Source organism: Apus apus, chromosome 5, assembly GCF_020740795.1.
Source record: "Apus apus isolate bApuApu2 chromosome 5, bApuApu2.pri.cur, whole genome shotgun sequence".
Taxonomy (NCBI): Eukaryota; Metazoa; Chordata; class Aves; order Apodiformes; family Apodidae; genus Apus; species Apus apus.
Window position 1 is genome coordinate 19,956,364 of NC_067286.1, and position 18,053 is coordinate 19,974,416.

Below are 18,053 nucleotides of genomic sequence, written 5' to 3' on the forward strand. Positions count from 1 at the left end.
TGAAGAATGTTAAATGACTGTATTATATGGATAAGTATCTATCGTCCATGGTTAAATAGATCTGAAAATAATTTGAGCCTAAGTATTCTTAAGTTCTGCTGTATTTTGCAGGGGAAACAGTGAATGCTGGAGATGCATTGTGTGAAATTGAAACAGACAAAGCGGTGATTACCATGGAATCAAGTGACGATGGCATATTGGCTAAAATACTGGTAGGGATTCTGTGTTTCTGAGTGGGATGATAACAGCTTCTTTTCAGACTGTTGTTTAGCATTTTGCCTCAACAACCAGTTTAGATAGCTAAATTTTCTTAGTTGCATTCCTAGTGAAAAATAATTGCTCTATTTATTTTATACAGGTACACAGTACATGATTCTATATATGTTTAATGGAATTTCAGTTAACCTGATTTAATTATGTTTAATTATGTTGTTTTGCACCTTATAAATTATACCAATGAAATATTGCAGTTTATGACATCTCTTACTCTTAGTTATAGAAAAACAAATTACAATCAGTTAGTTGAATATGGAATTTTGAATGGTACTTCACTCAGGATGTGTGATCTCCATGCTAGATTATCTTGTGCTGGCCATTGAAGTTGAAACATTATACAAGATGGGCTGATCCAGAGGACAGTTCTTAGCATTTTTTATTTCCTGTATTCTTAAAGTTAAATTGATAAGGCTTAACATAAAGAATGAGAACTGGGATGAATGATGAGGTTCTGTAAACACAATTTTGGCGTATTTTTGTGTATGCCCATATGTAGCAGAGTTAATGCTCAGTTTGTTTGAGTTCCTTGTTTATGTTTGGCTTTAAATCCTGTTCTCTATGAAGATGGAAGCAAAAACAACTGGCCTATGGTGATCAGGATAAAGGACTTGGTTCCTAGCCCTGTATTGCTCAAAATCTGCTTACAAGTCCTGTACTGTTCTCTCTACATATTCTAAAAAGACTAGTCAAATTCTGTATCTTTTCCTTTCTCCTTCTCCTCTTTTCTAACATTTAAAAAAAATGTTTATTTCAGAATGAACTTATGCTAGTTCTCATTAGAATGTAAAAGGGCCTAGATGTGGCTAGGCTAAGATCTGTGAACATGGGAGAGCAGCTGGTGTTATGAACATGAACTTGGCCTTCTGTTTGTAATTTCAAGGTTCAGAGCTTCCTAGGACCTTTCCTTTCCCATGGGAATCTTTCCACCCCAGACCTGGGGCTATAAAACTGAGAGACAGAGAGCAATTGAATCACAGAAGAAAAATGAGGCAGGTACACAGAGGTGGAGCATTCTACTACATTTACCCTATGTAAAGTGAGACACATTTTTCTGCTGCTATTACAGTTATAATATTGAGTTGGTGTATTAGGTTGCCTACAGTTGGATTTTCTTGCAACAGCATGTATTTACATAGTTATCCTGTGCCAAAAAAGAGAGAGTAGTTTCCTCTGTGGTGGCATTTAAGAAGTGATGGTCTGTTTAGTATCTTCCTTTATTTGTGTAAGGAAATGGAACATTCTTTGCAAAAATGAAAGCATTGAAATAGGTGGGGAGCTAGGTGGGAAGTAGAGGATGTTAAGACAGAATTCAGCTGCGAGTGAAGTCTCTCAGGGCTGAGAAGAAATTATTTTTAGTGTTTAATTTCTACAGGATAACTTGCATTTAAAACAGTAGTTTACATAAATAAGAGTTTTGTAAATATTTTTCTTAAATTTACATTGATAAATAGTAATTTTCCCCGGATATTCAATTTTTTTGCAGTGCCTTGAAAATTCTGAGTTTTTGTGGTCAACTGTGGATCAACACATCTAAGAAGTTTCAGTGAATCTATTCCACTGTCCCAGGATAGTGGGAAACAGAATCTCACATCAGACTTTTTTTTAATGTGCTTTTAGTCTCTATATAGTTATTTTAATAATTCCTGTGTAAGTAATGCTTTCACTATATTTATTTCTCTCTCTTTCAATTTTGAATGTTTATGAAAATTATTTTGAGTCTAATAGCCTTGACAAAAACTTGTGCAATCTCTTATTTTTCTTTTGTTTCTTAATATGAAATACCTATTCTGCCTTTACACATACTGCTTTGTCTTAGATTATGTGAAGAGGAGAGAGAGGGATCATTTCTGTCAAAAGTATTAAATAATGATTCCCAGATGTACATTAAGAAAAGAATAGCAGACTCCAATATAGGTTTTTCAAATGTCTTTAATTCATGATGGCTACAGGTAGCATTAGTATTTCAGAAGCTGTGTTTTTCCTGTTTCCTGTCTTGTATTCCAAATGCATTCCAAAATTTCTTCTTACTGCTGTTGTGGCACGTTTTTGATACATCAAAACCAGACTCTCCAGCAACTACATACCAATATCATGGAGCAGTGACTCTCAGCCTTAGCCAAGATAGTAACCTAATCCAATAGCAATCATATACCAGAGAAGGAGATGCCAGGAGTTTGAAAATCACTGATTGCCTTTCAGAGTAAGGGAAAAGAGACAGCTTTATTGCAGTAATGTAAACAGATTATTGTGCAAACACAATCATTAATAGATTCTTTTAACCTGTCCTTTTGGAATCTAGGAAAGATGAGCTTAACTATAGTACAGAATAGTTACATAAAAGGCTTTTATTCTAGTCTCCTTAAGGCTTATAACATTAAGATATCTTAGGTTTGTGGCTGGGGAGGTGATTTCTTATTGAAAAGATGTCCCTCCATAGGCTACTGGAAAGTTTCAGATGCAATGTAGTGTATTGGAAATTAAGAATTTTTGGTGCATATGAATTACTGGCATCTGGCAGAAGTTTACTCACTTTCTAAAAGAAATGAGGTAACAATTTTATGTTCTTTGATGTAAGCTACAATGTCTTTACCATATGGATTGAGTTTGGTATGGAAAACTTAAGTCAAATAAGTTCACTACCGGCCTAACATTTTTGGTTTTTACCTTTAAAGATGGAAGATTTGTTAGATTAAATGAATTAAACTTCTATAACCTTTCTTGTTTTTTCTTGACAGTATAATGTAAGTATGTATGATTTAAGAAAAAGCAGACTAACAGTAAAATAGATACTCATGCATGTATTCCTTTTCTGTTTGGTTGGGTCTTTTAATGATCAGTGAGATCTCCCCTCAGCCTCCTCTTCTCCAAACTAAAAATCCCTAGTTCCCTCAGCTGCTCCTCATATGTCTTGTTCTATAGGCCCTTCACCAACTTGGTGGCTCTTCTCTGGACATGTTCCAGCATCTCAGTGTCCTTCCTGTAGTGAGGGGCTCAGAACTGAACACAGTACTTGAGGTGTGGCCTCACCAGTGCTGACTACAGGGACATGATCACCTCCCTGCTCCTGCTAGCTTGATGCAGGCCAGGATGCTGTTGGCCTTCTTGGCCACCTGGGCACACTGCTGGCTCATGTTAAACTGACTCTCCACCAGCACCTCTAGGTCTCGCTTTACTCAGCAGCTCTCCAGCCGTTCCTCCCCAGGCCTGTAGCATTGCCTGGGGTTGTTGTGACCAAAATGCAAGACCTGTCACTTGGCCTTATTGAACCTCAAGCAATTGGCCCTGGCCAATTCAGCCTGTCAAAATCCCTCTGTAGAGTGTTCCTACCCTCTAGCAGATCGACACTCCCACCCCTTTCGGTGTTGTCTGCAAACTTACTGAGAGTACATTCAATCCACTCATCCAGATCATTGATAAAGATGTTGAACAAGATTGGCCCCAAAACTGAGCCCTGAGGGACACCACTAGCTGCCAACTAGATTTGACCCCATTTAACACAACTCTCTGGGCCTGGCCACCAGCCAGTTTTTCACCCAGTGAAGATTACACTTGTCTACGCCATGATTTGCCAGTTTCTCCAGGAGAATGCTGTAGGAGATGGTGTCAAAGGCCTTACCAAAGTCCAGGTAGACAATATCCACGGCCTTCCCCTCATCTGAGGTCAGACTGACAAGCCTGTAGTTCCCCAGATCCTCCTTCCAGCATCACATTAGCCAGCCTCCAGTCATCTGGGACCTCCCCTGCTGACCAGTATTGTTGATAATTGATGGAGGGAGGCTTAGCGAGCTTCCCTGCCAGCTCCCTTGGTACTCTCAGGGGAATCCCATGCAGCTCCATAGACTTATGTGTGTCCAGGTGCAAAAGCAGATCATTAACTTATTCTGCCTAGATTATGGGGAGGGGCGTTATTCTGCTCTCCGTCTTTATCTTTCAGCTGAACACCCTAGGGGGAGCTGGTCTGACTAATTATTAAAGATGGAGGTAAAGTAGCCATTAAGTATCTCAGTCTTTTCCTCATCCTTGGTTGCAATGTTCCCCCTGCATCCAATAAGGGATGGAGATCCTCCCTGGTTCTTTTTTTATTGTTGATGAATTTACAAAAACTGTTTTTGTTGTCCCTTACATCAGTGGCTAACTTAAGCTCCAGCTGGGCTTTTGCCTTCCTAGTGTTCTCTCTGTATGACCTAACAAGATCTCTGTACTCCTCTTGAATTGCCCGTTCCCTTCTTCCAAAGGTGGTAAACCTTCCTTTTTTTCCTAAGTCCCATCCAAAGCTCCCTGTTCAGCCAGGCTGGCCATGATCTCCACCCTTTTATCTTGCGAAACATGGGGACAGCCTGCTCCTGGGCCTTTAAGTTTCCCTTCTTGAAGAGCATCCAGCCTTCCTGAACCCCTTTGCCTTTTAGGACCGTCTCCCAAGGGACTTTCTAAACCAGTGTTCTGAACAGGCCAAAGTCCATCCTCTGAAAGTCCAAGGTGTAGGTTTTGCTAACCCCCCTCCTTACATCACTAAGAATTGAAAACTTCACCATTTCGTGATCACTAAGTCCAAGACAGCCTCCGACCACCACAACTCCCAGTAATCCTTTTCTGTTTGTGAGCAGGATGTCCAGCAAGGCAGCTCCTCTGGGAAGCTCACTTACCAGTTGCCTAAGGAAGTTATCTTCCACACTATCAGGGAACCTCCTAGCCTGCCTACTGTCTGCTGTGTTATATTTCCAGTAGATGTCTGGTAGGTTGAAGTCCCCCACCAGAACAAGGGCTAGTGATTCTGTGACTTCAGCCAGCCATTTGTGGAATACTTGGTCTGTCTCCTCGTCCTGGCTGGGTGGTCTATGACAGACTCTCAGTACAATATCTGCCTTATTTTCCTTCCCCTTCATCCTTACCTGTAGACACTCAACTTTGCCATCACTGTGGTCAAGCTCTGTACAATCAAAGCACTCCCTAACATACAGAGCCACATCTCCACCTCTCCTCTGCCTATCCCTTTTGACGAACTTACATCCATTCGTTGCAGCATTCCAGTTGCGACAGTCGTCACACCATGTTTCCATGATGACAGCTACGTCATAGCTGTCCTGCTGCACAATGGCTTCCAGCTCATCCTGTTTGTTGCCCATGCTATGTGCATTAGTGTAGATGCAGTTGAGATGGACTATCGATTTCACCCCCATCCTTGGCCCTTTACCCCTAGACTCATCTCTGGTGGGCCTGGTTTTATCCCCCTACCCCTTCAAGTCTAGTTTAAAGCTCTGTCCATGAGCCCTGCTGTTTCCGTAGTGCCCTTTTCCCCCTGTGAGATAGGGTTTTCCCATCTGTTGTGATGAGGCCCAATGTCCTGTAGATCAAGCCGTGGTCAAAAAACCCAAAGTCCTGCTAGTAGTACCAGGTTTGGAGCCAGACATTGATCTGTCATGTCTTCTCATTTACCCATTCATCATTCCTAGGAACTGGAGGGATAGAGGAGAACATAACTGGTGTTCCCGATCTCTTGACCAATTGCCCCAAGGCCCTGAAATCTTTCTTCATTACCCTCAGACTTCTTCTCTCTACCTCATCAGTACCTACCTGAGAGGCCAAAAGAGGGTAGTAATCAGAGAGTCGTATCAGACCAGGAATTTTCCTGGTTATATCCCTAACCTGGGCCCCAGGGAAGCAGCAGACATCCCTGTGGGAAGGGCCCAGCTGGCATACAGGACACTCAGTTCCCCTCAGAAGGGAATCTCCTATAACAATTACCCTCCTCTTGCTCTTCACAGGAGCAGTCCTAATGTGTATAGCAGGCTGCTTCAGCCCTGGATAGGGCTTTATCAGCATCTTCATTTCCACAGTCCTCTATCTCCAGTGCCCTGCATCTGCTCTGTGAGGGCACCTGGGATGGCAGGGGATGTAGATAGGCAAAACAGATGCCCCTCTGTGATTAACATACAAAAGAACTGATACAAGACCTGAGCAGATCAAGCAGTTGAAGAAAGAGCTGAGCTGGCAGTGCAGAGCGGTGCCCATAGTTGGTGAGGAAGAAGGGGAAGAAGGTGCCCAAGCAGAAGTTTCCCTGCAACCTATGGTGAGATGGCAGGCTATCCCCTTGCATTCATGGAGGAATGTGTTGGAACACCTGCCTTAAAGTGCCGGGAGGGGTGAACTTGGATTTGCTGCCAGTGGACTTGGATTATGCAGCTGTGGAAGACCCCATGGCAGGAGAAATGACTGTTCCCAAAGCAGCCCGTGACTCTGTGGGAAGCCCACATTGGAGTAGCTTGCTCCTGACCTCGTGAGAAGGACTTATGAAGGAGAGGTTTGCAGAGGTCTCTCTCCCATGGGAGGGACCCTATGGGGAAGCATGAGAGAACTGTAAGGATTCCTTTTTCCTGAGCAAGGAGCGGCAGGAACCAGTATACCGTGTACTAACTCTAAGCCCCATCCCCTGTCCCTCTGTGCTGCTGGGGAGAAGGAAGTAGAGAAATCGGGAACAAAGTAATTTTGGCCCGGGAAGAAGGGAGGGGTGGGGTTAAGGTATGTAAGCACTGCTCTTTGTTTTGACTGTGTTTTGTGTGCATTCTTTTAGTGTGAAATTAAATTATAATTTTTCCCCGAGTTGAGTCTGTTTTGCCTGGGACGTTAATCAGTGAAGAAACCTCCTTGCCTTTTGTCTTTACCCATGAGCTCCTAGTTGGCCTTTGTCCTCCCCATCCCACAGTGTATGTGGGGGGGAGAAGTTGAGTGAGTAGCCATGTGGCTGTTTCTTTGTTGTTGTGTTAGGCCCAAACCACGACAGAACCAAAACCAAATGATGAATGATTATTTAAGAACTGGATTTAGTATCCAGTACCATTTTCTCATTTGTGACCAAATGAGAATTGATGTGAACTAAAACTACTTTTATATAAACTTTCATTGCAGAGTGAGCCCGCATCAAGTTCTGTCCACCTTTTTTCCTAATGTAGGCAGTAAACATCTTTGTAATGTGTGTGTTAGTGACTGAAGTACTGTGCTGCAGTCGCAACTTCTCCAAGGGAATTTTATTCTTTTGTGCACTTAATGTCCTCCAGGGTTTCTCCATGTCTTGGCTCACCTGTGCTTTGTTTGCTTTTCAGCAAAGTTAGGATCTTTTTGGCACTTCTTAGCTATGCATACAAACAGTACCAAAAGTAATTTGTTATTTCAGCTCTTCTTTTGCTCTGAGATTCTGGGGTTCATTGAGATCTACGCAGAGAGGTTTTTTGGTGTTGTGAATTATGAAAATGTAGAAGTGACTAAAAAATCCAGGAGGAAATTAATAACAACTTTACTTTGTCCTAGTTCTGAGCTGCATGTTTGAAAACATGTTTTTTAAAAAAATACTTCTAAAAAATACAAACTCTGCAGTTTTCTGGTTTGGAAACCTGTATTAGAAGATTAGAAGAAGAATGCTGGAATTTTTAACGTAACTGTCTTGGAGTGGTGAACATGATATAAAACACAATTGGCTTGCTCTGAAGAGTGAAGAGTTGACAGCATTGGTGGCTTTGAATGCTCATATAATGCTGGGTTATAAACAAAGCCTAACTGGTATAAATATTGTGTAATGTTTCTGAAGGCTTAAGCATCCCTGCTGGATTCCTGCATGTGGTATCATTGCATCATTAAAGCATTCAGACACCAAAATTGTGATAAGACTTGACACCACAATTATGTTGCAGCATTTCTTGGTCTATTCAGTTACAATATGTAGATTACTTATAAAAAGTGATCTGTTACATTGGCAAGACTTTGTAATTGAAAGAGAGCATGCAAAACTGCTTGATTTATTCTTGTTTTGGAAAAAAAATTAGGTGCTGCATATTAATACCTTAATGCCATATGGGGAGTATTTTGAACTTGGGGGACACCTTTGGTATGGATCAAATGTCTTAATATTATGCTGATAAGCATACTTATTTCTAAATATCTTGGTCAGTGCAAAGTATGATAATGCTGTAAAATTATTACAGTCAATAGCCTCAGTATTTTGTGTATTTGTAGCTTGGTTTTCTTTTTTGGTTTGTTTGTTTGGGTTTTTTGTTTGTTTTTTTTTTCTCCGGTTTGGTGTTTCAGTGGTTAGGTTAGGTAGGTTGTGTTTATACTGGCTTCAAGCTGCTATATTATTTGATTATGCCTGGAAGTAACATTGCAGTTATATATAGTTTTACAAGTCTAGGCCTTGAGCCTCTCTGCAATAAGATCTTTTAGCCTTTTAGACAAATCTGTTCAGAACTTTTGGTTGGCATTCTGTCATCCCAAGTACTTTGAAGCCAACTCAATAAAAATAAAATACGATCAAGTCTTGATGGATTCTTCAGATTTTCTTCTCTCAAATGAAGCTTTTCAGAATATTAATGACAAAGAATGCATCAAGTGATCAGAACAGAAAATAATGAAGTAAGTCTTAAGTAATGTTTTCATTTAATAAATGCTCTTAAAGAAGTATTACACTAGAATTTGCTTAGCATTCATGGGGAAAAACGACGTGAGCTGGCAAAACTGTAAATGTGAGAGATTTTATCAGAATATACTGAGACCAGATTGCCTTTGCTGTTCCTTCTTAGGTCTAGTGTTGGTCCTTCTAGCAAGCAAGCTGGGTAATCTTGTAAAATCTGATACATTCTGTCAGTGGAGTTAACAGAGTGCAGACAACAATCTTTGTTTTGGTTTGAGCCAGGATGAGGCAAATTTTCATTTTACAATTTTTTTTTTCCTTTGGAGATCTCTTTTTAAACTAGCAGCAAGTTTTCCAGCCAGTGGACTGATAATGCTGGAATGTTTTTGTTACTTCTGAGATGCCAAGGTGGCTTTGCTCTGCTGCCTCAGATGCTATAGGAACAGAAGAGTCGTATCTGCAGCCCTCCTGTAGGGAGGAGTGGACTAGACAGACAGGAAAATTGACCGAAGTATTCCATTCCATATATCTACATAAACTCAATATAAGGTCAAGGACCACAGAAGTCAAGCCCCTTTCTCCTTCTTCCCTTCTCTTCCATCCATGGCTGGTGTCTGGGGAGGAGTCCGTCTATCTATCACCATTGATCCCTAGGCTCGTGCATTCCTGACCCTCATAACTCTACCCTCGGCTCCTGTGTGCTCTGCCACTCTCTCCAGCAGTGATCTGGGACATTTCGGAACCGTCCACAGTTCAGGAGAGTGCTGTGGGAGTTGCTGGGGGTGGGTGGAGGCAATAGGGTTTTACACATTTCTTAGCACATTTGTACATAATTGTACATATTTTCTTTTATCGTTTGTATTGAATTTAAGCTGTCTAGTTTAGTTTTCAACCCAGAAAGTCTCCTTCATTATCTCTCTTCTTCCCTTCCTGGGAGGGAGGGAGAGGGTATCAAGAGCATTATTGTAACTGGTTCAGTTGCCAACCCTGAGTCAAACCATGACAGTCTTACCTCAATAATAACGTTCTAGTATTTCCATCTGCCTGGTTCAGTCATTCCAGCATTCTGTTTTATTTATTAGTGTGTAAGTGCCTAGAAAACCTAATTAAGGTGCTAGAACAGTGTGATACCTGATACTATATATATATATATATATATATATATATTTTATCTTTCTGTCTTTGGGCTTTTCGAATGGTAGTGATTTTCATTTTCTTGGGTAAAATGCCAGCATTGTAGATATATACCAGCTCCATTTGAGGAAAATATATATGCAGTATGGCTTTATGGTGGAAATACAATGTCCATTTCCTTTGTTAGGAAATCAGCTGTATTTGGGCTGGTAAAGTCTAAGTTGTACTTGGCTACCTGTGCTTCAAAAGGACTATCTTTACATTTGCCCTGATGCCCTAGAAATATTACTCCTTTTGAGCACCTGCAGAGTTGTTGTTCTACAACCATTTCAGAGACTGTAGGAGGAGCTCTTCATTAGGTTGTTATGTTAAAATGACTACTATGCCTTTATCTGCCAAAGCATCACAGCGATATTTTGACTGAAACATACCTTTTTATTTTCAAAGGAACATCTAGAATAAATTTGCCTTATCCAGTCTAATTAGAATAAGTTTATATTAGATAAGATTTATCTTTCTGTGAGATTTCTGTTCAGATGTTCTTTGAAACAGAGATTTACATACCACATAAGTGCTAACACTTTCTTGGTGGAAAGGCTTGTTAGTTGGCACCAGTTATGTTAAAGCAGACAAATCTAGAGGTGGAAATTAGAGGATAGTGAATGTTACCTTCTGTACAAAAAGAAGAAATGGGGAACTGTTGTTGTGGGTTTTTTGGGGTTTTGATCTTGTCCCCTTAGCTTCAGAATTTATAAGCTTGCATTTTGAAAACCAATCCTACTAGATATGGGATAGGTATCTCAGACTAGGTGTGCTCAATGTGTCCAGCAAAATTTTCAGGCTCTGTTGACAAAGGTTAACCATCCACAATTGTTTTCAATTGCTAATTAGACTTTTTTCTTGGAGGTACAAGGTAGTCTTTAAATTGCTTACTTTGATTTCTGAAGGCTAACTTAGGTGTATGTGATTTGGGGGCATTTTTTGCCCACTGTAAAAGAAGAGCAGGTTCAAGATCATCTAAAGAACCTGAAAGTGCACAAGTCTGTGGAACCCGTTGAGATTCATCTGAGGCTCTTGAGGGAACTGGCAGATGAAGTTGCACAGCCACTTACCATCATCTTTGAGAAGTCATTGCAGTCTGGTAAAATTCCCACTGGCTGGAAGAGGGGAAACATAATCCCTATTTTCAGATAGGGAAAAAAGGAAGACATGGGAAACTACAAGCCAGTCAGTCTCCCCTCTGTGTGGGCAGGATTATGAAGCAGATCCTCCTGAAGACTGCTAAAGCACATAAGAAAGGAGGAGATGATCACTGGCCACCAGCATGGCTTCACCAATTGTGACTGACAGATTTGGTGGGCATTTACAATTTGGTTACAGCATTGGTGGACAAGGGGAGAGCCACTGACATAATCTACCTGGATTTGTGCAATGTGTTTGAAACTGTCCCAGATAACATCCTGGTGTCTAAATTAGAAAGATATAAATTTGATGGGTGGACCACTTGTTGGGTAAGGAATTGGCTGGATGGTCACACTCGAAGGAGTAGTTGTTAATGTCTTGATGTCCAAATGGACACCAGTGATAGGTGGCGTTCCTCAAGGTTTGGTACTAGATCCAGCAATGTTTAACATCTTCGTCAGTGACAGGGACAGTGGAACTGAGTGTACCCTCAGCACGTTTGCTGATGACACCAAGCTATGTGGTGTGGTTGACATGCTGGAGGGAAGGGATAACATCCAGAGGGACCCTGACAGGCTGGAGAGGTGGGCCCATACCAACCTTATGAAGTTCAATAAGACTAAGTGCAAAATCCTGCACCTGGGTTGGGGCAATCATAAGCAAAATTACAGGCTGGGTGGAGAACAGGTTGAGAACAGCCTTGAGGAGAAAGACTTGGAGGTGCTGGTTGATGAAAAGCTCAACATGAGCTGGTGACATGTCCTTGCAGCCCAAAAAGCCAACTGTATCCTGGGCTGCATCAAAAGAAGCATGGCCAGCAGGTCAAGGGTGGTGATTCTCCCCATCTACTCCACTCTGTTGAGACCCCACCTGGAGCACTGTGTCCAGTTCTGGAGCCCCTAATACAGGAAGGACATGGAGCTGTTGTAGCAAGTCCAGAGGTGGACCATGAAGATGATCAGAGGGCTGGAACACCTCTCCTATGAAGACAAGCTGAGAGAGTTGGGGTTGTTCAGCCCGGAGAAGTGGACTCTCCGGAGAAGCTCTGGTCTTCCAGTACTTCTAAGGGTTCAAAAACAATAAAAGAGGGTTTACTTGATACCTGTCAAAATCCACCCCCCCCCCCCATGGGTAGTACACACTCTCACTCAAAAAGGGAATAAGGACACAGAGTGAGGGGTTTCTATGTGGTGCTTCTTTATAAACAGAGCAGTGGTGTACAGACGTAAATATAATGCAAGCCATGGATAGAATGCAAAAGATAGGAGGAAGACCATTATAATAAATGGAGGTGATTTAGAGTGCGTCGCATTTCCCCCTCGTTGGGCTGGCTGTTCTGCGTGTGAGAATGGGCCACTCCCTATTTTAGAGGACTGAACACTAGGAAAGCAGGATGGGGGTTCTTACACTCCCGGTACGTTGAATGAGGCGGCAGTGACGGCGCCAGCTGCTGGTCGGCGTTTAGCAGCCTGATGGGCTGGAGGGCTGTAGACATGCACCACGTGGCGGCAGTGGATGGCAGCGCGTGGCAGCGCTCTGGCGGCTCCGGCTAGGCTGGGGTCGGCTCTTCCCAGCTCGGCTCCTCCCGGCTCTGGCTCGGTGTTCCTCCAGGCTCCTCTCGGCTCTGGCTCTGCTCAGCCCTCCTCCGGGGTCGGCACCGGCTTCAGTGGCTGCAGGTAGAGGCGCGGTGCAGCCCCGGTTCGGGCGGCCCTTTCTTCTTAGGGAGCAGTCAGGGATCTCAGAGCAATAGGATTTCAGCCTTCGGCTCCCTAGGATTACACGAAGATCTGGTAGAAAGACAGTATTCTCCCAAAAGGCAGGAGCAGCAGTAGCGGAGTGGCGTCCCTGTAGGCTACCAGTGATTTCTTCTCTCGTTTCAACAGAGGCAGAAGCCACCCCACGGTTGTCCGGTGACTTCTGTTCTAATGACACAGCGCACCATTCCAGGTGCCGTAATGCATCATGCCATCTTCATGCCAGCCCTGGCTCAGCCAATCTTGAGTCCTGGAACAGAACAGACCAGCCACAGGCAGGCAGGTGCCCCTCCCCATGAAGCCCGCACCTCAGCTCTCGACCGGTTCCTGGTTCCACAGGCACTGTGCAGGAGTGGTGTCCATTTAGTCTCCCTTATATGGTGAAATAGTTTTATGGCAGACATGTATTTTCTGTGGTAAGGCGCCTAACCCTTGCAAGTACCTGAAGGAGGCCTACAAGAAAGCTGGGGAGGGGAATTTTTTCAAGGACATGTAGTGATAGGACAAGGCGTAATGATTTTAGACTGCAAGAAGGTAGATTTAGGTTAGACATTAGGAAGAAATTCTTTAGTGTGAGGGTGGTGAGACACTGGAACAGGCTGCCCAGGGAAGTTGTGGATGCCTCCTCCCTGGAAGTCTTTAAAGCCAGGTTGGATGGTGCTTTGAGCAATTTGATCTAATGGGAGGTGTCCCTGTGCATGCAGGGAGGTTGGAACTAGATGATCTTTAAGGTCCCATCCAACCCAAACTCTTATATGGTTCTGTGATTCTGTAAGTTAATATTCCTCACATTATAATAGCAACTGTAAGTAATTTCAATCGTAGGTCATCTTATTAGTAGTAGGAATCAAATACGATATATTTTCTTGAAGTGCCATTAATATGCCTGAAATATTTACATTACCACTTTTAGTCATATTATTCTAGATAGCACAGTATGTCATTGAATGTTCTCCTTGCCTTAAACTTAGGTGGAAGAAGGAAGCAAAAATGTACGCTTGGGCTCACTAATTGGTTTGCTGGTAGAGGAAGGACAGGACTGGAAGCAAGTGGAAATACCAGCTCATGGTGATGATTCATCTTCTCTGGCTACACTGGCACCTGCATTTACCTCAACTGCTGCAGGTGCTTCAGTTTTAGACCTTCTGAAACTGGAACATAAACCTGGAAAATCGCAGTAAGTTTTTATGTTTTTTTGTAAAATGGAAGTTTTATTTAGTAGTAGTATCAGTAGTGCTGAACCTAGAAGAATCTTTTCTTCCTTTTCACCTAGTATTAAGCTGTTAGTTTAAGGGAGTTTTTCCATATGTGTGATGTAATAAAACTTGCCCAGTATATTATTTGCTTGTAAGCCAAATAAGTCAAAATAATACTTTTTTTTTAGGGCACCTTCTGTGGCTGTGTTTTTATTCTGACATACAGTTGCCCTATGAAGGATTCCAAACTTGGATTAGGATTATGTTGTGTTATCACAGAATCATGCTGGCTGGGAAAGACGTTTCAGATCTTTGAGTCCAGCTATAACTTTACCAACCACTAACCTAACTCTACTGAGTTCAGTGCTTAAACCATGTTCCCAAGCACCACATCTATACATCTTTGAGACACCTCCAGTGATGGAGGCTCAAACACCTCCCTGAGTAGCCAATTCCAGTGTTTAATTACCCTTTAAGTGAAGAAATTTTTTCTGATATCCAACCTAAACCTCCCCTGGTGCAACTTGAGCCCATTTCCTCTTGTCCTGTTGCTTGTTACTTGCAAGAAGAGACCAACCCTCACCTCACTACAACCTCCTTTCATGTAGTTGTAGAGAGCAATAACATCTCCCCTCAGCCTCCTTTTCTTCAGACTAAATAACCCCAGCTCCTTCAGATGCTCCTGTTGTTCTCCAGTCTCTTTCCTGGCTTTGTTGCCCTTCTCTGGACTCATTCCAGCACCTTGATGTCTGTCTTGTAATGAGCAGCCCAGAACTAAACACTGTACTAGAGGTGCAGCCTCACCAGTGCTAAGTACAGGACAGTATTGCTTATACATTGAATGCTCAGTTTACCTATAACTTGTTTCCTATTTATTTTTTTAGGAGATAAAAATGAACAAACAAATGGCACATTCCAAAACCCATCCAAAGTCTCGCACCTTTGCTATTTGAAAAATGTCTTCCTATTTTCATAACAGTGAAATGCCAAAAGCTGAAAACTATGGCTTTATGTGCTTTTTGTTTTGTTTTAATGTGTTACGGTACTCTAAGGATTGCAAACATCTTAGAAGGGGAATAAGTTAACCCCAAATTGTTAATCACATAACAGTAATCTATAAATCACTGTTTTTTGTCACAGGATGTACCTTATTTGAAGGTATCACTCCTTATTTAGAGTGAATTGTGAAAACTCAAGACCTGTAAAATTACACCCTATGAAAGGAAAGAATTGAAAACTAATTTTTGTAGCATGTGCTATCAAACTGGTTTTTTGTTGTTTTGGGGCTTTTTTGGTTTTCTGTTGGTTTTAATTATCTCGGTTCAGTTCTGGAATTCCACCAGGGTTGGTGACTCCACCACCATGCTCCCTGAGCAGCTTGTTCCAGTGCCTTCAGTAAAGAAATTATTCCTAATATCTAGTCTAGGAATATGTCAGTGCACATTTTGCCATCTAACTCCCAGGAAATGGACCTCTCTGGCAGGTCCCTTGACCTTGCTTCTCTTCATAGCAAAACCACCTTCCAACAGAATGCAGATTACCTTCTTGCCTTTCTCAATTATCCCACACAATGATGTTGTCAATGTACTGCAGATGGCCCGAAGCTCCACCCTTCTCCATTGCAGTGTGGATCAGTCCATGGCAGATAGTAGGACTATGCTTCCACTCCTTGGGCAGTCAATTCCAGGTGTACTGAACACCCCTCTCAGTGAAAGCAAATTGGGGCCTGTACTCTGCTGCTATGGGAATGGAGAAAACTGCATTACTGATGTCAACAATGGCATACCATATAGCTGCCTTGGACTCCAGTTCATATTGAAGTTCCAGCATGTCTGAAACAGCAGCACTCGTTGATGAGGTAACTTCATTCAGACCACAGTAGTCCATAGTTATTCCCCATTCTCCATCAGGCTTTCTCACAGGCCATATATGTTTGTTGAAGGGTGAGTGAATCTTTCTGATCACTCCTTGGCTCTCTAGTTGATGAATCAGGTTATGTATTTGGAGCACGGAATCTCTGTTGGTATGTTATGAAGTCCTAAGGCAATAAAAAGGGACTCCAGGGCACTGGGCTGGATGGTGGAGGGATCAGGAGTGTAGATGGTGTTTTTCTTAGTTCCTTCAGTGGCAGAGAATGCTGAAAGCAACAGGAAGGCACACCTGATCAACACATGCTGGTGCCATCAGCTGAATTTTGGGTTGTTTGATCATGGGGATGTTTACGTCACACCAGCCTGCTGACGAGGGATGGAGTAGAACTATCCACAAGGGGAAAAAGGAATCTTGACCAGCAGTTGGCAGAGCTCATTGAGAGTTCTAGGTTTGAAGAGGGAAGGAGATAAAACCAGGCCAACTAGAGATGAGACTAGGGGTGGCATGGCAATGTTAGGGGTGGAACCGATAGTCCAGCTCAAGGACATCTACACCAATGCACGCAGCATGGGCAACAAACAGGAAGAGCTAGAAGCCATTGTGTGGCAAGACAGCTACAATGTAGTTACAATCACAGAAACATGGTGAGACTACTCTTCTGACCCGAGTGTTGCAACAGATGGCTATAAACTCTTCAAAAAGGATAGACAGGGAAAGAGGTGGTGGGGTGGCTCTGTATGTTAGGGAGTGTCTTGAGTGCCTAGAGCTTGATGATAGTGCAGATAGATTTGGGTGTTTATGGGTAAGGAGAGGGGGAAGGTGAGTAATGCAGATATCCTGTTGGGAGTCTGTTACAGGCTACCCAACCAAGATGGGGAGGTAGATGAAGCATTCTACAAGCGGCTGGCAGAGGTCTCACAATCGCTAGCCCTTGTTCTGGTTCCAGACATCTGCTGGAATCATAAGATAGCTGAGAGGAAACAGACTGGGAGGTTCCTCGACTGTATGGAAGATACCTTCCTGACACAGTGAGCCTACCAGAGGAGGTGCCTCACTAGTTCTGCTGTCCACAAACGGGGAAGGACTGGTGGAGGATTTGGTAGTCAGAGGCCATCTTGGGCTTAGCAACCATGAAATGGTAACATTCTCAGTTTTTAGTTAATTAAGGAAGAGGGGTCACCAAAACCTCCACCAGGGACTTCCAGAGTGCAGACTTCAGCCTGTTTAGGACAGTGGTTGAGAGAGTCCTGTGGGAGACAGTCCTGAAGGGGTTCAGGAAGGCTGGACGCTCTTCAAGAAGGAAAACTTAAAAGCACAGGAGCAGGCTGTCCCCGTATGCCATAAGACAAAATGGCGGGGAGGACAACTGACCTAACTGAATAGGGAGCTCTTGCTGGGATTCAGGAAAAAAATGAGATTTTACCACCTTTGGAATGAGGGGTGGGCAACTCAAGATGAGTACAGTACAGTACAGTACAGATCTCATTAGGTCATACAGAGATAAAATTAGAAAGGCAAAAGCCTAGCTGGAGCTCAATCTGGCCACTGTCATAAGGGCCAATAAGAATAGTTTTTACAAATGTGTGGACAATAAAAAGAGAGCCAGGGAGAATCTGCATCCATTGGATGCAGGGTGGAACATTGCAACCAAGGACAAGGAAAAGGCTGAGATACTAAATGCCTCTTTTTTGTCCGTCTTTAACAGCTGTAATACCCCAGGGTATTCTGCCCCCTGAGCTGGAAGCTAGGGATGGAGAGCAGAACAAAGCCCCCATAATCCATGAGGAAGTATTTAATGACCTGCTATGGCACCTAGACACTCACAAGTCTATGGGGCCAGATAGGATTCACCTGAGCGTACTGAGGGAGCTGGCAGAGGACCTTGCCAAGCCTCTCTCCATCATTTATCAACAGTGTTGGTCAACAGGGGAAGTCCTTGATGCCTGGAGGCTTGCCAACATGACGCCCATCTACAAGAAGAGCCAGAAAGGGGATTCAGGGAACTACAGCCCTGTCAGCCTGACCTCAGTGGTGGGGAAAATCATGGAGAGGTTCATCCTGAGTGTGCTCACATGGCAAATGCAGGACAGCCAGGGGATCAGGCCTAGCCAGCATGGATTCAGGAACAGCAGGTCCTTCTTGACCAAATCAATTTTCTTCTGTGACCAGGTGACCCGCTTAGTGGATGAGGAAGGAGCTGTGGATGTTGTCTACTTGGATTTTAGTAAAGCCTTTGACACC

General features: G+C 43.0%; 1 protein-coding gene across 5 annotated transcripts in view; it reads left to right on the forward strand.

Annotated features, from left to right (window-relative positions):
- PDHX (pyruvate dehydrogenase complex component X) overlaps window positions 1–18,053 on the forward strand; it is a 76,633-nt gene that overhangs the window by 11,933 nt on the left and 46,647 nt on the right. For all 5 annotated transcript variants that reach the window (XM_051622223.1, XM_051622227.1, XM_051622226.1 and 2 more), the window contains exons 3-4: window positions 112–212; window positions 13,716–13,921. In XM_051622223.1, the coding sequence (XP_051478183.1) occupies window positions 112–212; window positions 13,716–13,921 (307 nt within the window). The remainder of the gene's footprint in view (window positions 1–111; window positions 213–13,715; window positions 13,922–18,053) is intronic.